This window comes from Vipera ursinii, assembly GCF_947247035.1.
Source record: "Vipera ursinii genome assembly, chromosome: 10".
Taxonomy (NCBI): Eukaryota; Metazoa; Chordata; class Lepidosauria; order Squamata; family Viperidae; genus Vipera; species Vipera ursinii.
In genome coordinates, this window is record NC_139520.1 from 4,493,130 (window position 1) to 4,513,589 (window position 20,460).

The window sequence follows — 20,460 nt, forward strand, 5'->3', positions numbered from 1 at the left end:
AGCCAGCCGTGCTGAGGGGAAAGGGAGAGGTTTCCAAGCTGAGCCAGGCTGGCTCAGGAATTCTGGGAGTTGAAGTCCAGGAGTCATAAAAGAGCCAAGGAGGCCTACCCCTGAACTCGGCTAACAGCTAGCCTGAAATATTATACCATTACATCCACCAGCGCTGTTCCCTTTTGTGGCTATTCTCACAGGGAAGACTCGTCCGTTACAGGTAGTTCTTGACTTACAACCGTAAAGGGGCCCAGAATTATGGTCATTACGTTATGCTAGTTGTTAAGCGGGTTACTATGTGACCGTGACTGATTTCACAACTTTTTTTTGTGGCGGTCACAGTAATTGCTGGTTTCCAGCAAAAATTGCCATAAATCATGCTCAGCTGAATACAGGATGCAGCAAACAGCCCCAAATGCAAGTTGGTTGCCCAGTGCCCCAAATGCAAACCATAGGACTGTGGGGGGGGGAGGGAGGGAGGACTGGCTATCAAAAATTCAAATCTGAGTCATGAGAAGCCTCTGTTGTAACTGTGAACGGTTGCTAAGTGACTGGTTGTAAGTCGGGGACTACCTTCCCCGTTTCACTGTTGGTAGAGTCCTCGGGGGCAGGAAACTGTTCTTTACAAAGGGAAGAAAAACTCCATAGGGCCTCTCTGGTAAGAACGTGGTAGTTTTCCACTGCGATGTCAAATTTCCCAATGCACGGCTGCTTTTGCAATGGCAGCCAATTGCTTTTGAAGGCCAAGGCCAAGGCAGTGGACTGTGCAATTCCTTTCTACACTGCATGGTCTTTACTAAGGGGTTGAAATTTAACTTCACTCTTTTATCTCGCTCCATGTAAAAGCTCCTGACTACACGTGCCATCGAAGGCTCTGGATTTTGTACAATTGCCAGAGAAAATTTTGACAGAGTTAGGGTTGCAAATCCAGTCGCATCTTTTCTGACAAACCAATTTTATTTAAAAAAAAAACGTAAGTTTTTTTTTAAAGCTTATGCCTTTTAATGGAATTGCTTAATCCGAAAAGATGCCTCTGGACTCCTTCGTTGAAGTCAGTTCTGCCTTCTTGCAGCTGGGAAGGTCTGGGGAGGCCACTGTGGGCCAATGCTTGACGCTTACCGTGGGGTTGGTTCAGTGGGCGAGACCGTCCGGTGCATCGTCATTGGTCTGGTGAAGTAGACCAGGTACCCTGAAACAATCGAGAGAAAGCCACGCTGAGAAGCTACCCTGGGATGGAAAGAGAGGCCCAACAGCCCTTAATCCATGTGCAAAATTTTGGGATGTTCAGAATCTATGATTCATTGATTATTTTAAAGGAACCAGGTTTGCTCATCAACCGTAAATGTAGTTCTCGATTTAGAACAGTAACTGTGCCTGACAATTACAGTCATAAGTCATGACCGTGGTAAAGTAGGTTGGACCTAAGCTGATGATGTTTTTTTTTGGGGGGGGGGACATTGTTAAACAAATACAACAAACCCGTAGTTTGCTATGTGCTGGAAGTAAATGTCGGTTTCCAGCAAAGCCACCCTAAAGCAAAGTCATTTGATTGTAGGACACTGCAAATTTCTGCAAATTTGGGCCAGCGGACCAATGTCCAGATTGTGATCATGTGACCACGAGGGGAAGAATGTTGAAAGTTGAAACCAGGTTATAATTCCTTTTTTTGGGGGGGGGGTTGTTTCCACTGTAACATCCAACAACTGGTACGTTCAGTTGTAAGTTGAAGAAGGCATGTAGTATCTCCAAGCATAAGCAGAGTTGGAGCAGATCTGTATGACCTGGGAATTCTAGGGTTGTTACTAGACCTGGGGGAAAATATATCCCAGAAGATGGTGCTGGCCAAACATTAGGAGCCGTGGTGGCGCAATGTTTAGAATGCAATGTGGCAGGCTAATTCTGCCGACTATCAGCAGTTCGATCCTGACCGGCTCGACTTAAGTCTTCCATCCTTCTGAGGTGGGTAAAATGAAGATTGTTGGGAGCAAGATGCTGACTTCGTAAACCATTCAGAGAGGGCTGTAAAGTCTAAGTGCTATTGCTATTTCTGTAAGACTGCCAAAATAACTACGAGATGCAGTAATCAGAATTCAGCTTGGCTCAGGAATGCCTGTATTTTGTGGAAGAAGACTGTAGCATTAAAGCGATCGCTGGTTGTACAGAAGCTGTAACCAAGTAGCAACGGACAGTCCCTCTTTCTGACGGAACAGACGAGACAGGACTTCTGGCCACTGTCCTCCACTTTTCCATCCTCCTAGAGCAGGGGTAGGCAACCTTGGCTCTTTTATCACTCGTGGACTTCAACTCCCAGAATTCCTATGCTGGCTCAGGAATTCTGGGAGTTGAAGTCCACGAGTGATAAAAGAGCCAAGGTTGCCTACCCCTGTCCTAGAGCTAAGGTTCCACTCACCTGCCCCACAGAACCTCGCTCCAGAGGTTCGTGGAAAAGGAATGTTGGAATCCTGATAGGAGCCATAGGCGTTGGAGACCCTCGGAAAGGTTGGCAAAGGCGGTGTTACGGAATTCGGGAGTCCATAGAGGTCACTGGAGGAGCTGTCCTCCTGGTTCTGAAAAGACACGGAATTAAGATCCTTGGGGGACTTTCCCCCCACTTCACAGCAACCACTTCTCACAAAGACCTCCCTGGATATCAAAGCAGGAATGGGCAGCATGGGGGTTGTGTATGCCTCCCTAATCCATCTGTGCACCTCCACAATCCAGGACACAACACTTGACAGCCAGTTTGATCTAGGCATCAAACTGGAGGCTCTGAGTTCTAGTCCCTCCTTAGGCGTGAAAGCTGGTTGGCTGACTCTGGGCCAATCACCAGGAGGCTGGGAGTTCCTGTCCCGCCTTAGCAGTGAAAGCCGGCTGGCTGACTCTGGGCCAATCACCACAAGACAGACAGTTTTTGTCCCTCCTTAGGCGTCAAAGCCGGCTGGGTGTCTTAGGGCCAGTCACTCTGTCTCAGCCCACCCACCTCACAGGATTTTTGTTGTGGGGAAGGTAGGTGGAGGAAAGTTGGTTGGGTATGTTCACCACCTTGAGTTATTTGTAAAAATAAGAAAATCAGGATACAAATAAATAATGATGATGTCAGAACCCATTTCTTTGTTGGGGGGCGGGGGTGCTTCTGTTCCTTTCGGGTTCCTTCTGTGGGTTCCGTCATTCTCCTGGGGAGAAGGGGGAGGCTCCAGGCAATGCATCTTTCCTCATTTTGGCTTAGCTGCAACGTATCCACTCTGCCTTTCCTATCTGTTTGCTCTTTGAACTGTTTTCCCGTGATGCCTACCTGGAGTGAGAAAGGAATGTGCCTCCAGCCATCTGGCTTCTCTCTCGCTGGGGAAGAGAAAGGTGCGAAGACCCAACAATGTCTTCACAGGCCTGGGAACGGACTCCGTTATCAGCTCCGTTCCCACAGCGGACCTAACACCTGGGGATTGGCTCGTTTGAACTGACCGGATGAACTGTTGGGCTGGGGTTTGCTGGATGCTCCTTTAACCTACTGATCTGAGCGGGAAACCCTCAGATCCTGCCTTCTATGCCTGCTGCCAGCTTCTCCTAATAAAAGTTCCTTTTGGGATGAATCTGTTCCAAGAGTCCTGCTTTCTTGGGAAGAGGTTTTGAAGCGGGTCCTTACATATGATGTCAAGTGGTATGTTGAAGTGGTACTTCCCACCCCCATAATAATAATAATAATAATAATAATAATAATAATAATAATAATAATAATAATAACAACAACAACAACAACAACAACAATAATAATGAGAAGGAGGAGGAGGAGGAGGAGGAGGAGGAGGAGGAGGAGTTGGAAGGGACCTTGGAGGTCATCTAGTCCAACCCCCTGCTCAGGCAGGAAACCCTATACCATTTCAGGCAAATGGCTGTCCAGTCTCTTCTTAAAAACTTCCAGTGTTGGAGCATTCACCACTTCTGGAGGCAGGTTGTTCCACTGGTTAATTGTTCTAACTGTCTTCTCCTTAGTTCTAGGTTGCTTCTCTCCTTGACTAGTTTCCATCCGTTGCTTCTTGTCTTGCTTTTCAGGTGCTTTGAAGAATAGCTTGACTCCCTCTTCTTTGTGGCAGCCCCTGAGATATTGGAACACTGCTATCATGTCACCCCTCACCCTTCTCTTCATTAAACTACACATACCCAATTCCAGCAACCGTTCCCTATATGTTTTAGCCTCCAGTCCTCTGATCCTCTTTGTTGCTCTTCTCTGTACCCTTTCTAGAGTCTCGACATCTTTTTTACATCGTGGTGACCAAAACTGGATGCAGTATTCCAGGTGTGGCCTTACCAAGACATTGTAAAGTGGTATTAGTACTTCACGTGATCTTGATTCTATCCCTCTGTTAATGCAGCCTAGCACTGTGTTGGCTTTTTTGGCAGCTGCAGCACACTGCTGGCTCATATTGAAGTGATTGTCTACTAGGACTCCGAGATCCCTCTTACAGTTACTACTATTGAGCAAGGTACCACCTATACTATACCTGTGCATTTGATTTTTCCTGCCTACATGTAGAACCTTACTTTTTTCACCATTGAATTTCATTTTGTTAGATAGCGCCCAGTGTTCGAGTCTGTCCAGATCATCCTGTATCTTAAACCTATCTTCTGGAGTATTGGCTATTCCTGCCAGCCTGGTGTCGTCTGCAAATTTGATGAGTTCCCCATCTATCCCCTCATCCAAATCGTTGATGAAGATGTTGAAGAGCACTGGGCCCAGAACAGAGCCCTGGGGCACCCCACTACACACTTCCTTCCATGTAGATGCGGTTCCATTGAGGACAACACGCTGAGTACGGCCTGTCAGCCAGCTACGAATCCATCTGGTGGTGATGCTAACCCACATTTTTCTATCTTATCAAGTAGTAGGTTGTGGTCTACTTTATCAAATGCCTTACTGAAGTCCAAGTAAATTATATCTACAGCATTCCTCTGGTCCACTAATTTTGTCACTTGGTCAAAGAATGCAATAAGATTTGTCTGGCATGATCTGTTTTTGACAAACCCATATTGGCTCTTAGTGATGACTTTGTTTGCCTCTAGGTGTTCGCTGATTTGTTGTTTGATTATCTTTTCCAGAATCTTCCCAGGTATTGAGGTCAGGCTGATAGGTCTGTAGTTTCCTGGATCTATTTTTTTCATTGACCATTTAAACTTTAAAACAAGAGTGTCAAGACTTTGTGAGGCTTAACACATTTATTTTGGGTAGAAGGAAACGTTTCCTGCTCCTGCCAAAGATATAAGCCCATGACGAGCTTAAGCGCTTTCCCGATGCAGCCTGCAGGGGCTAAAAGAAGAGAAAATCAACTCTTCTAGCAAAGAAACTGCCTGACTTCCATTGCACTTGAGAAGCAGAATAATTTTAATGTTCCTTCTACCAGAAAAGTTCTTTAACTCTGATCAGGAGATACAAACGTTTTTGTTTTGACCCACTCTGTGAGGACAAAACAGAAAGAAGAGCAACTAAGATGATTAAAGAGACAAAAACCTATAAAGAACAATTGCAGAAACTGGCTTTGGCCAATATGGAGAAAAGAAGGACTGGGGGGGGGGGGACATGAGACCATTCTTCCAGCATTTGAGGGGCTGCCACAAAGAAGAGGAGGTCCACTTATTTTCCAAAGCACCAGAAGGCAGGACAAGAAACAATGGATGGAAACTTATCAAGGACAGAAGCAACCTGGAATTAAGGAGAAACTTCCTAACAGTGAGACCAATTAACCAGTGGAACAGAAGTTGCCTTCAGAAGTTGCAGGAGTTCCTCACTGGAGGTTTTAAAGAAAAGACCAGACAACCACCTGTCTGAAATGGAATAGGGTCTGGGGCTTAAGCAGGGGGTTGGACTAGAAGGCCTCCAAGGTCCCTTCCAGCTCTATTCAGATTGACTGACTGAGAAAGCTGTGAGCCTGGAAAGAAGAGACAGCAGAACGGACAAGGAGTTCACAGTTTGCACTCAATCAGTACAGTAGGTCAGAAGTTCCCCAGGTGATTATATAGAGATATCAACCCTTTAAGGTAGGACAGGTAAAAAAAGAAAATCACAGGGATTCCAGGAAGGCAACTTGATTGTCGTAGGATCTATAGGTAGTCCTCAACGTATGACTATAAGTATGGTAAGCCCGGAATTATAGTTGTAAGTCGTTGAGGTCCTTAAGCGGATCCCAATATGACAGGACCTGATTTTACAACATTTTACATGGTGTTTGTTAAGCGAGTGGGGCAGTCATGATTAAGCCAATCCATTTTAGCCAGCGGGTGGTTTTTGTCAGAAACCAGAAATAAATGCCAGAAATGGGCAAAAAGGTAAAAAGTTACGGTCACGGGCCCATGGGATGCTGCAGACAGCCATAAAGGGGAGCTGCAATCACAAGACTGCAGTGTGCGCGCACGAGCATGCGTGTAGTTATGACATTGGCTCCTAAGTAACTGTTGGAGGGGGGGGGGTATTCTGGGAGTTGAAGTCCACAGATGTTGAGGTCTTAAAGTTGCCAAGATTGGATGCCCCTGCTTTAAATAGTCACTAAGCAGCCAGTCATAAATTGAGGACTACCCTACTTGGAAAGCCTGTCCAGAACTTTCTCTGCCCTTTCAAGAACAAAGAGGACTCCTTCCATTTTTTCCAGGGCCAGAGTTATATTTCCCTACTATGAATGAATGAATGAACCTTTTATTATCAAAGTACAACCATATATACATTGAGATTGGCTGAGCCTCCCTTCGTGCCCCCACCCCCAACTCACAGTGACAACAAACCCACCATTTTGTTACACCATGGGAGCTGACTGCACAACACACCAGCCTCGCAAGTCAATCATGCATAAAGTTTATAAAATTATTTCCCGTTCAAGAGCCTAACAGCCCATGGATAAAAGCTGTTCTTCAGCCTGTTGGTACGGCTGGCTATACTCCTGTATCTCCTACCCGATGGTAGGAGAGTAAAGAGATACCGTCCAGAGTGTGAGTCATCCCTGAGAATTTTCCTCACTCTTCCATGGCAGTGAGCCCTGGCGAGATCATCCAGTGGTGTCAGGGGACAGCCCACAATGTCTTGTGCTGTGCTCACCACCTTCTGTAATGCCTTTCTATCCGCGGCTGTCAGGCCAGCATACCAAACCACAATACAGTACGAGAGGACGCTCTCTATAGTAGACCGGTAAAAGAAGGTCATTAGCCGTTGTTCTACTAGGGATGGCAATGGGATGGATACAGGCAGGCCACATTGGGGGGGGGGGGGGGCAAAATGGACACACAATTTTCCTTACCACAACAGCCTCCAGGCAGGAGACCAGCTGGCGCAGACATGGCTCCAGGCAGCACTGGTTGCGTTTCACTTTCTGCATGGAAGTGTCCTTCAAGATCTGAAAGAGATGGAGATGTGGGTGGAGTTCTTTTCCTGAGCCTACACACCGTAATTCGAAGCTGTAGAACTGTCAGGGGTGGGCAATTAATTTCCCCAAAAGGGCCACATGAGGAGGCCACATGCTGCAGGTCCCATCGGTAAAGGAATTCCGGTTGGCGGGTTCAGGAGAAGGACCTTCTCTGCCGTGGCTCCTTCCCTTTGGAACGCCTGGCCACAAGATGAGACTGGCTCCCCTCCTTCTATCCTTCTGCAGAAGCCTGCGAACCTGGCTCTGCTGGATGGCCTGGCGCCCCAACAGGGGAGAACCACAGTGGGGAAGGTTGTTGAATAAAGAGGCAATCCCCCCCCCCACGCACACACATCCTGTTCCCTCCCTCCCCATCTTTTAGCTATATTTTATTTTGATTGGGATTTCTATTTTTATCCTTTTAAAGATATTTGTTAGGATTTTAATGTTTTAATGGTGGAAGTTGTCCAGAGTCGTTTACTACAAAATGGATAGCATATAAACTAGATGGAAGGATGGATGGATGGATAGAAAGATAGATAGATTAAACAGAGAAATAAACAGAGAGAGAGAGAGAGAGAGCAATAGCACTTAGACTCATATACCACTTCACAGTGCTTTACAGACCTCTCTAAGAGGATTACAGAATCAGCCTCTTGCCCCCAACAATCATTTTACCGACGTCAGAAGAATGGAAGGCTGAGTCAACCTTATTTTTATTTATTTATTTATTTTTATTTTAATTCCATTTATATCCCGCCCTTCTCCGAAGACTCAGGGCGGCTTACAAGCTTAGCAGTAGCCTTCATTCTATGTATATGCCTGCTTATTAGGGCTTTCACACACACACCCCCAAACGGCATTATTACAAAGTCAGCTTATTGCCCCCCACAATCTGGGTCCTCATTTTACCTACCTCCGAAGGATGGAAGGCTGAGTCAACCTTGAGCCTGGTGGGACTCGAACCTGCACTAATTGCAGACAGCTGGTGTTACTTAAGGAGGCATTAACCTTGAGCCGGTCAGGACTGAAATGCTAGCAATTGGCAGAATTAGCTTGCAGTACTGCATTGTAACCACTGCGCCACCACGGCTCATGATAGATAGATAGATAGATAGATAGATAGATAGATAGATAGATAGATAGATAGATAGATAGATAGATGATAGATGGATGGATGGATGGATGGATGGATGGACGGACAGACAGACAGACAGAGAGACAGATATGGATGGATGGATGGATGGAGATGGAGGCAGATGAGAAACTGGGACTGTTGTGGAATCGTTGTCAGAATCCATTTATATTTCATTTCTAACTCCCTCTCTGTGCAAACCCAAATCTCATCCCACTTACTGGATTCTGCCATTCCAAAGGAGGAAGAGAAGACAAGGGTGTTTATTGCCCCATCCCTAACCTTTAGATGTAATGTTTATTTATTCAGCCTGCCTGTTGGCCATCACAAGAAAACCGGTGGAAGAAACCTCTGAACTACGAAAAACAAAGAAAGGGGTTGGGAGAGTTCTGGCTTGTATCTCCGGATGGAATGTGAAAGGGAGGAAGTAATTGTGTTGCAAATGGACTGGTGGTTCTCTTTTTCCCCACGAGGAGATTTGACTGATCCGGGACTGACCAAATGGACTGAGGGGTGGGTTTTTTACTCGGGGACACTTTAAAAATATCGATCTGTGAGACAGTTATCAGATCCTGTCTATTATATCCTCTGTCATCCATGTTTTACTAAAGCTTCCTGTCTCCAAGAGTTTTTCTTTCCTAAGATGTGGGTCGGAGGGGGTTCTGACAGTCATTCAGAGTCATTCACTACAAGATGGACAGCAGATAGGCAGGCAGGCAGGCAGGTAGGTATGTAGGTAGGTAGGTAGAGATAGGCAGATAGGCAGACAGACAGAAGGCCAAACCAACAGGGGTGTGAAGATGTGTGCGTGCATGCACGTGCACGCGTGCGCGCACACGCGTACACACACACACACACACACACACACACACACGTAGATTGGGAAAAACAATAGCAATCATCTTCAAAATGAAAGCAATCCATGCGGGCTGGACACGGACAACCAAAGAGCCAGATGTGGCCTGGGGGTGGAACATAAAATGCAGCAGGCAGACAAACCAGATGCTTGCTGGTAATGAGACCTTTATCCCTGGCTGATGCCTCCCTCTCTCCAGCTCCTGCTAACCACCTTCTCTCGGGAAAGCCGTTTAGGCACAGACCCACCTTCAACAACTTGGCCTTCATGGTGGAAGGGATCGTGGTCTGGTTGACAAACTGGAAAGAGGGGGCAGCGTTGTTTGGATACTGTGCGGGGAACATCACCAGCATCTTCACCCTGTGGTTGCTGCAGTGCACCGAGACTGTGCAGCTCCGATTGACAGCATCCATCTGCCAGAACGAAGCAGGGAAGAACGGTTAGGACAGCCTGACACGGGGTCCACACGGCCAAAGGTGTCCCTGGCAAGGCAAACCGATCCCGTACGGAGTTAAGGAGGCGAGACGTTATCCCGAAGGATGAAGTCAGATACGTGTTGATGCCTTTGAGAAAGAAAAATACATTTTGGCACGATGCCTTGAGCCGTTTGGGGGGAACCATTTTTAGCAGCCATAAAAGAAGCACATTGACCACCAACACTCCGAAAAGACAAGGGCTACAAACAGATGTGGCTGAGATCAAACATCCAGGTTGGTGGCCACAACCTTTCCGCTCTCTTCAAAATCATGCAGATTGGGGGTACACAAAGCCAAGAGCTTCACTTCCTCTGTTCAGATGGACTACAGCAGACTGCCCCAAACTTTCCGGGTTGGTGGCCCAGAGTGTTGGGGGGGGGAAGAGGGGATGATTTTGTGGGTGGGGCAGGTGTATGTGTGTGTACACATGCATGAGTGCCTGCGACGTTCACAGTGCAACTCGTGCAAGTGGGGCCGCAAGTGCTCGTGATGAGGCTCGCACAAGTGGAACCGTGCACATGCACCAGCCAGCCACTCACGTGGCTCAGTGGTGACTAGCCCACGGCTAAATAGTGGGTTGCGGCCCACAGGTTGGGAATCCTGGACTACAGGCAGTCCTCGACTTCCAACAGTTCATTTAGAACAGTTCAAAGTTACAATGGCCCTGAAAAAAGTGAGTTATGATCATTTTTCACACTTACAATCGTTGCCACATCCCCATGGTCACTTAATCAAAATTCAGATGCTTGGCAAATGACTCATATTTATGACCGTTGCAGTTTCCTGAGGTCCTGTGATCCCCTTTTGCAACCTTCTGATAAGCAAAGCCAATGGAGAAGCCAGATTCACTTAACAACCGTGTGGCTAACTTAGCAACTGCAGTGATTCACTTATGAACTGTGGCAAGAAGGTCAGAAAATGAGGCAAAATTCACTTAACAAATGTCTTATTTAAGAACAGAAATTTTGGGCGCAATTGTGGCTGTAAGTTGAGGACTACCTGTATTCTGGACAGGCCCTGGGTTAGCTGAAGTGCAACCCAAATTGTTTGGGTTGATCCAGGTTTTGGCCAAGGAAAATCCAGAGAAGTCTTAGGGGGCACCTATGGCAAGTCTTGGTCTCCTGCTGCCCTGTGCCCACCCAAAGACCCACTACGTGCTGCCAAGCCTTGCTTTGCCCTACTGCTTTCTACCACAGAACACCCCCCTTGCAGAAGACATCTACAGCAGAAGGACTAAAATGTCTCCTCCAGGTGCATGCACGGTGGAAGCATTGGTGGAGCAGTGGGCTAATGCCTCCTTAAGTAACACCAGCTGCCTGCAGTTAGTGCAGGTTCGAGTCCCACCAGGCTCAAGGTTGACTCAGCCTTCCATCCTTCCCAGGTAGGTAAAACGAGGACCCAGATTGTTGGGGGCAATAAGCTGACTTTGTAAAAATGCCGCTTGGGGGGGTGTGTGAAAGCCCTAATAAGCAGGCATATACATAGAATGAAGGCTATTGCTAAGCTTGTAAGCCGCCCTGAGTCTTCGGAGAAGGGCGGGATATAAATGGAATTAAAATAAAAATAAAATAAAAATATGTCTCAATAAAAGAGAACATTTATTGCTCAGGGTTGAATTGTGGATTCCTTGGTCTTCTCACAGCTTGGTGGAGTTTGGGGCAGACTTTTCATTACCCAACGTGGTAACATCTTCAGTGCTAGAAGGGAGTGGGCTTTGCCATCTTTATCCAGGAGATTAACACCAAGTTTAATATTAGACCGACAATCAAGAAGTAAACCATAAACCCCTGTGAAGGAACTACCAACTCAAGACAATCAAACAGTAAACAGCCGCCTAATCAAGGAACCCCAAAAACACTGTTTACTGTTTGTAAACTTTCTGTTTACATACAACTGACAGGACAGGTCAGTCGTATGTAAACAGAAAGCCAACCCCTCTCTCTTCAAGCGCTGGTCTTGTTCCCTAGTTGGGTAATGAAACGTCTGTGAGGAAAAACACCCGGCTCAGAGAGCACCATGGACAGCGCCTATCCCTCAGTCTACAGGGAGTGCAGAATTATTAGGCAAGTTGTATTTTTGAGGATTAATTTTATTATTGAACAACAACCATGTTCTCAATGAACCCAAAAAACTCATTAATATCAAAGCTGAATATTTTTGGAAGTAGTTTTTAGTTTGTTTTTAGTTATAGCTATTTTAGGGGGATATCTGTGTGTGCAGGTGACTATTACTGTGCATAATTATTAGGCAACTTAACAAAAAACAAATATATACCCATTTCAATTATTTATTTTTACCAGTGAAACCAATATAACATCTCAACATTCACAAATATACATTTCTGACATTCAAAAACATAACAAAAACAAATCAGTGACCAATATAGCCACCTTTCTTTGCAAGGACACTCAAAAGCCTGCCATCCATGGATTCTGTCAGTGTTTTGATCTGTTCACCATCAACATTGCGTGCAGCAGCAACCACAGCCTCCCAGACACTGTTCAGAGAGGTGTACTGTTTTCCCTCCTTGTAAATCTCACATTTGATGATGGACCACAGGTTCTCAATGGGGTTCAGATCAGGTGAACAAGGAGGCCATGTCATTAGATTTCCTTCTTTTATACCCTTTCTTGCCAGCCACGCTGTGGAGTACTTGGACGCGTGTGATGGAGCATTGTCCTGCATGAAAATCATGTTTTTCTTGAAGGATGCAGACTTCTTCCTGTACCACTGCTTGAAGAAGGTGTCTTCCAGAAACTGGCAGTAGGACTGGGAGTTGAGCTTGACTCCATCCTCAACCCGAAAAGGCCCCACAAGCTCATCTTTGATGATTCCAGCCCAAACCAGTACTCCACCTCCACCTTGCTGGCGTCTGAGTCGGACTGGAGCTCTCTGCCCTTTACCAATCCAGCCACGGGCCCATCCATCTGGCCCATCAAGACTCACTCTCATTTCATCAGTCCATAAAACCTTAGAAAAATCAGTCTTGAGATATTTCTTAGCCCAGTCTTGACGTTTCAGCTTGTGTGTCTTGTTCAGTGGTGGTCGTCTTTCAGCCTTTCTTACCTTGGCCATGTCTCTGAGTATTGCACACCTTGTGCTTTTGGGCACTCCAGTGATGTTGCAGCTCTGAAATATGGCCAAACTGGTGGCAAGTGGCATCTTGGCAGCTGCACGCTTGACTTTTCTCAGTTCATGGGCAGTTATTTTGCGCCTTGGTTTCTCCACACGCTTCTTGCGACCCTGTTGACTATTTTGAATGAAACGCTTGATTGTTCGATGATCACGCTTCAGAAGCTTTGCAATTTTAAGAGTGCTGCATCCCTCTGCAAGATATCTCACTATTTTTGACTTTTCTGAGCCTGTCAAGTCCTTCTTTTGACCCATTTTGCCAAAGGAAAGGAAGTTGCCTAATAATTATGCACACCTGATGCAGGGTGTTGATGTCATTAGACCACACCCCTTCTCATTACAGAGATGCACATCACCTAATATGCTTAATTGGTAGTAGGCTTTCAAGCCTATACAGCTTGGAGTAAGACAACATGCATAAAGAGGATGATGTGCCTAATAATTCTGCACTCCCTGTATGAATGGGCGAACATATTCTGCACATCCCTAGGATGGAGGGTGGCCAGAGGACAGCCACCATGAAAGAAAAACGGGAAAGCCAAGGGAAAAGGCGAGAGATCTCCAGACATTAACAGGCAATTCCAAAATCTTGTGTTCTATCCAGTAACCAGATAAAAGTTGTCCTCTCACCTCCATATTTACGTTGCGGATTTGCACGTTGATCAGAGAGAACTCCTGTTGTAAGGTCTGAGGCAGCCCCAGCTGGTCTAGCTTCTTTCCCACCAGGAAGCTTTTCTGGGAATCTTCTTTGAAAACTGTAAGAGAGAGAGAGAGAGAGAGACAAGAATTTTTGGACAGGGCAGGAATGTTCTGGGCACAGAAGGCGGCACAAACATTGGGGAGGAAGGGAAATGGATAGTTCGGGCAGCAGGCCCAGGGTCTGTGAAACATGGCAGAGGAAAAAGAGACATTCCAGGTGGATGGGACTGGCCTCCTCCTAAATTGTGAAGGAATTTTTGCATCGTCATAAGATGAGACGAGATGAGATAACCTTTATTGCCATTTTTTACTGTGGGCACACTGGCACACATTAAAAATGAAATTCTGTTGCCTACTCTTAAAAGACAGTATATATCTTTGAATAAGTCTTCTTTCTTTTTTTTCTTTTTCTATTTTAGCTTTTCTATATATATTTAATACTACTAAGGTTTGTTTTATCCTATATAAGCTAGAGAGTGATGGATTTTAGAGTTTATGGTTTTTAGTATATGGTTGTTTATGATTGTTTTTTTTAATATATACCTTGTATTTAGCTCTGGGAAGTCGGGGGGGGAGGGGGGAGAGGGAGGGGGGAGGGAGAGGGGAGGGGGAGGGGGGATTGTTAAAGATAAACTGTATGTTAAAACTTTTCAATAAAAAAAAAGACAGTATATATCTACCCATGCACATATATAACACACATATACACATGCTACACACACACACACACACACACACACTAATCACTGTCCATTTTGAATACAATGTGGAAAGAGGAAGCCTGAGAGTTGACAAGGTTGATGCTCTATGGAAGAAAACTGTGACTGAATCTGGATGTCCTGCCTCAGGTACCACGAAGCCCCCTCCTCCCAGAAGTTTAGAGGACGTGTAGCGTTCCAGACAATCCTGCATATTGCATATTAGGCTTACAGATACACATATTCCTCGACTTACAAGAGTTGGTTTAGTGAAATTCAAAGTCACACTGGAAAAAGTGACCGATGACTGTTTTTCACACTTACGACCATTACAGCATCCCCACGGTCACATGATTAAAATTCAGACGCTTGGCAAATGGCTCATATTTATGACAGCCGCAGTGTCCCAGGGGTCATGTGATCCCCTTTGGCGACCTTCTAAAAAACAAAGTCAAGGGGGAAGCCAGATTCTCCTAAGAACCAGGTTACTAACTGATCAACCACATTGATTCACTTAACAACTGTGGCAAAAGGTTGTAAAATGGAGCAAAACTCACTTAACAATTGTCTCACTTTACAACAGAAATACTGGGCTCAATTGTGGTTGTAACTGAAGGACTACCTGTAGTAGCACCAGCTGATCTTGCAAAGCAGGGCTGGACCAGGTTAATAATTTTGCCAGGGAACGATCAGGAAAGTTAGCGGGCAAACCCAGGAACTTAAGAACAATTTCCTGACAGTTAGAACAATCAACCAGTAGAACAACCTGCCTCCAGAAGCTGTGGATGCTCCAACACTGGAAGTTTTTAAGAAGAGACTGCACAGCCATTTGTCTAAAATGGTATAGGGTTTCCTGCCTAAGCAGGGGGTTGGACTAGATGACCTCCAAGGTGCCTTCCAACTTCTTCTTCTTCTTCTTCTTCTTCTTCTTCTTATTATTATTATTATTATTATTATTATTATTATTATTATTATTATTATTATTATTATTATTATTATTTTTCTGCATCCGCAACATACTGCCATGAAAATTGCCTTGACGTCAAGCATAATTTGAATGTGTCCTTGCAAGACAGCCAGTTCGGTGTAGTATTAAGGTGCCAGGGAGTTCTAGTGTCATTTTAGGAATGAAAACCGGCTGGCTGACTTTGGGCCAATCACCAGGAGAGTGGGAGTTCTAGTCCCGCCTTAGGCATGCAAGCCAGCTGGGTGACTTTAGACCAGTCACCCTCTCTCAGCTAAACCCATCTCACAGGCTTGCTGTGGGCAAAACAGGAGAGTTAGGCATATTCGTAGCCTTGGGTTAGTTATAAATGTAATAACGATTAGATTACAAAATGAAATAAATAAATACATTTCAGTCTTAGGCAGCAATGGTGCGAACCAAGTTCCATCTTTTTTAAAAAAAAAGTGAAATCCATGTAGAATCCAGAGATTTCACACCCCCGCCCTAAAGTGAACTGATCGTTTCCCCCATCCTACCCCCCTAAAAAAAGATACTGAGACTCACTTTCCTCCTGTCCCTGGGTGAAGTTCTGCTGGGGCTCGGGGTCTTGGACCGGCAGGGCCTTGTCTGCCTCTGGCAGGAGGGAAATCCCATCAATCAGCTCCTCCACTCCCTCCAGGAGGTCACTGGAGCATAACTGGAAGAAGAGGCAGCAAAGGTAGCGGAAGGCAGCCAAGCCAAGTCAAACAATGGATGGGGAGTGAGGGAGGGGCAAAGAGCCTGACCCAGCTAAGGTGCCAGGAAGGAAGGACAGATCCTGTGGCTTAGGACAGGGCTCATCAACCTTCTCACCCATTGTAACACTTTTAGGATATGGCAACATCCGAGTACCACCAGTCGCGTAGCAAGGGGTCAAAAACTTGATGATCCCCCAAAAAAGGAAAAAAGTGATGAAGTCCTCGACTTGCAACAGTTCGCTTAGTGACTGTTCGAAGTTACAATGGCAGTGAATAAAGTGCCCCCCAAGCCTCAGCCAAGCAAGACACCTGCCTGCCTGCCCGGCAGTTTTGGTCACTTCACATGACCCTGGGACACTGTGACTGTCATAAATATGAATCAGTTGTCAAGCATCTGAATGTAAATCACAAGACCCTGGAGATGCTGCAACATTCCAGCTGATCGGTGCTTCTTCTGGGCTCAGCAGAAGTGCCAGGATCAGCGCTGAGCTCCAGCTGGAGCCTGGCGCTGATCCTGGTGCTTCCGCTGAACCCTGACAGCCCTGCAGCTCCAGCCGTCTCTCGCTCAGGCTTGTGCGGTGCTGCCACTGGTTCAGCTCATTCCCCTCCCCCACTTTTCTAGGATGGTCGTGTACCACCTGACAGGTGCCAATGTACCACAGGTGGTACCCGTACCACTGGTTGAAAAGCCCCGGCTTAGAGCCCTATACTAGTAGTACTCAACTTACAACAGTTGGTTTAGTGACCATTCGAAGTTACAACATTACTGAAAAGCATGACCATTTTTCACCCTCAAAAGTGTTGCAGCACCCCCATGGTCCTATGATCAAAATTCAGACGCTTGGTAGCTGATTCATATTTATGATGGTTGTGGTCACGTGATCCCCTTTGGCAACCTTCTGACAAGCAAAGTCAATGGGGGATGCCACATTTGTTTTAACAACCCTGTTATTAAATTAACAACTGCAGCGATTCATTCACTGTGGCCAGGAAGGTCATAAAATGGAGCAAAATTCACTTAACAAATGTCTCACTTAGCAACATTTTGGGCTCAATTGTGGTCATACTCTCACTCCTTTGTCTGTCCAGAACTGGAAACGTACTTTAGCAGAAGACTAGAACTACTCTACGTTTTGAGACAGATTCAGGATCTTGTAAGTCTGCTTATGTTTTTCCTCCCCTCCTGATATACCCCACTGAGTCAGGGGGGGGGGGTCTAGCTTGATCTGTTCCTGTCTCCTTTCCCAGCCCCCCAGCTTCTGCATATTTTCCCCAAGGTCATCTCCATGGCCGCCTCTATACACTGCTCCACTGAGATGGAACTACATCCACCTCTTTGTCAACTGATTAATTGCTCTGCGGCATCGCAGTACTTGTTTGGAGATATTCAAGGTTCTCTTTGTTGGCCGTCTCTTTCCTTATTCGCCTGTCTTTCTGGTTAACGCCCGGTTCCCTCGCTAAGGTTCTCAAAACCGCCACGCTACGTTTTGCCATCATTTGTCCTCCTCACTGCGATCAGGACACAAAGGCAACACACTGTGGAGGATGATAAGGCTGCTGCCCAAGAATTCTACACAGCCGTTTTCCATGGGCGCATCCCTTTCGTTCTCTTCCACTGCAAAGGGTGGACCCAAATCCCCTTCCCCAGGGACTTGATTTGTGACTCTGAATCCGCCATAATTCCACTGCAGGGAAAGCACATTTGCGGAAATACATAGGAAACCACGAGTAGCAGCCTGACAAGAGTTACAGTGGGAGAGAGGACGGGGCAAAAAAGTGTGGGCCTTTACACTTTCAAGCAGGGCCCGGGAAAGGCTTCCGAATGCTTAGGACCTACCCGCTGTAGCTGACAATCCACTCGCCACATCCGAAGAGTCTGATCTCGGGACCAGGTGACCAGCTGATAGTCCTTCGACCCTTAAAGGAAGAGAGAAGATGCCTGTCATGCGCAACTTAGGTCTGCTTTTGAATTCAAAGGCAGGAGAAAGTCGGAATCTACAGAAAATGAACCAGGAAAGAGTAAGCAATAGATTTGTGTATATAATGTTGCACACATCTTCCACTTTTTAGCCTTGGAGCAAAGGAAAGCACACAGGAAGGGTCTCTCAACCTGCCACAACCCTCTGTGAGAAAAGGACTGGCCCAATAGCAATAGGTAAAGGTTCCCCCGCACATGGGTGCTAGTCGTTTCCAACTCTAGGGGCCGGTGCTCATCTCCGTTTCAAAGCCGAAGAGCCAGCGCTTGTCCGAGGACATCTCCGTGGTCATGTGGCCGGCATGACTAGACGCCAAAGGTGCACGGAACGCTGTTACCTTCCCACCGGAGTGGTCCCTATTCTTCTACTTGCATTTTTACGTGCTTTAGAACTGCTAGTTTGGCAGAAGCTGGGACAAGTAACAGGCGCTCACTCTGTTATGCGGCACTCGGGATTCGACCCGCCAAACTGCCGACCTTCTGATCGACAAGCTCAGTGTCCTAACCCACTGAGCCACCACGTCCCTTAATATATATATATATATATATATATATATATATATATATATATATGTATGTATGTATGTATGTATGTATGTATGTATGTATACATATATATATATATATATATATATATATATATATATATATATATATGTATATGTATATATGTATACGTATATGTATATGTATATATGTATACAATTTTATTTTCCCATTTCTTCCACAAACAATTCAACAAATATATCGCCATACATAAACACATACACGTAAGTGCTGCTCGTCCATTTCCCCTTTCACTGTACCCACCTTCCTTCTTCCCTCTTCTCTACTTTCTCCTTCTCCTTTCTTTCCTACTTCCCTCTTCTTCCTCTCCCCTCCTCGTTCCCTCACCACTCCCCTCCCGTTTCTCCCCACTTCTCCTCCTCTTTCCCTCCAACCTTCCTACTTCCTTCCCCCTCCTCTACTCTCTTCCCTCTCTCCTCTCCTTTCTTCCCTCCCATCCCTCTTCCGATACAGTTCAGGGGTGATGTCCGAGCAGCTCCTCTCCTTGGGTTTTCAATGTCTATATTAGGTATGATAATATCCTTATCTCCTCATTTTTCTTCCAACTAAATTAGTGTTAGCTGTCTTTTAAGCCTATTCTCTTTTTCACCCACTCATAAAATTTTCCCCAAATTTCATAATACTCTGTCTTATCTTTACTTATCATTGTTAATCTATTCATTTCCGCACATTCCATTATTTTCCCGACCACCTCTTCTTCTGGAGGAGCTTTCAGTGCCTTCCAGTTTTGTGCAAACACAATCCTAGCTGCAGTGGTTATATGAATAATCAAATATGTGTTCTCTTTGCTATGTTTCTCTGGTAAAATACCCAACAGGAATATTTCTGGTCTTAATTCTATATGTTGTATCATCTTTTCTATCCATGATTTAATTATGTTCCAATAGGTTTTAGCTTCTGTACACGTCCACCACATATGATAGAAAGAGCCTGGTATTTGATGGCATTCCCAACATTTCATAGATCTGTCCTTAAACATTTTAGCTAGCCTTTCTGGAGACATATGCCATCTGTAGAACATCTTGTACATATTTTCTTTATACGCTGTCGCCATTGTCAGTTTATAGTTTCTTTCCCACAATTGCTGCCATCTATCTAATCCAATTGTATATCCAAAATTTCTTGACCATTTTAACATTGACTCCTTAACTTGCTCCTCCTCTAATTCCCTATATAATAAGTAGCTATACATTTTTTTAATCCATTTTTCTTCAGTTCCCGTATTTCATCTAACTCTGTTCTCCCCAAATTAAAACCATCTATTTTAGCATCTTTTTCATATCTAGATTGTATCTGCGTTCTCATGTACCAATCCATCTTTATTCCTTGTTCCTCTAATTGTTGTTTGGTTTTCAGCTTCCCCGTATGTTAGTAGGTCTTTATATCTTATAATATTTCCCATGTTAAACATATTGGGGTGTATTAACGCGTCCATCGTTGAGAGCCAATCTGGAATCCTCAAGTAATGCTTCCTCTTTATTTTCTCCCAAACCATCAATAAAGAATTCCTGATATAATGTCTCTGGAAATAGCTGTGTATTCTATTTTTCCCATACCATATGAACGAATGCCATCCCAACTGTAAATCATGGAGGGATGCCAGAATCTGAAATCTCCTCCCACAAGCCCACTGTACCACCCAACAATTCCACCCTTATTTACACGTCATAAATCACATTATCCAGTCAGTTTTACCTATGAAGTTGCACTTCCCTTCCCATGCGCAGGTTGTTTCTTATCTTCTGAAAACATCCGGCTGACATTTCCCCCCACCCTTCAGTTTCAAAGCGAAGCAGCTAAAGCAAAAGGCTGCCTCTTATATTGTCAGTGCAAAAACATCTCAACCTCACAGCATCAGCCTGGGGCTCA

At 45.4% G+C, this 20,460-nt stretch overlaps 1 protein-coding gene across 3 annotated transcripts in view; it reads right to left on the reverse strand.

Moving 5' to 3' along the window:
- The window catches only part of WDR59 (WD repeat domain 59), a 74,871-nt gene that overhangs the window by 25,102 nt on the left and 29,309 nt on the right, over nucleotides 1–20,460 (reverse strand). For all 3 annotated transcript variants that reach the window (XR_014493421.1, XR_014493422.1, XM_083370666.1), the window contains exons 11-17: nucleotides 17,887–17,966; nucleotides 15,877–16,009; nucleotides 13,600–13,724; nucleotides 9,610–9,774; nucleotides 7,266–7,361; nucleotides 2,402–2,558; nucleotides 1,111–1,180 (exon numbers count right to left, since the gene is read on the reverse strand). Coding sequence is in view for 1 of the 3 variants with exons in the window: in XM_083370666.1 (XP_083226792.1) it covers nucleotides 1,111–1,180; nucleotides 2,402–2,558; nucleotides 7,266–7,361; nucleotides 9,610–9,774; nucleotides 13,600–13,724; nucleotides 15,877–16,009; nucleotides 17,887–17,966 (826 nt within the window). In the remaining 2 variants the exon portion in view is untranslated. The remainder of the gene's footprint in view (nucleotides 1–1,110; nucleotides 1,181–2,401; nucleotides 2,559–7,265; nucleotides 7,362–9,609; nucleotides 9,775–13,599; nucleotides 13,725–15,876; nucleotides 16,010–17,886; nucleotides 17,967–20,460) is intronic.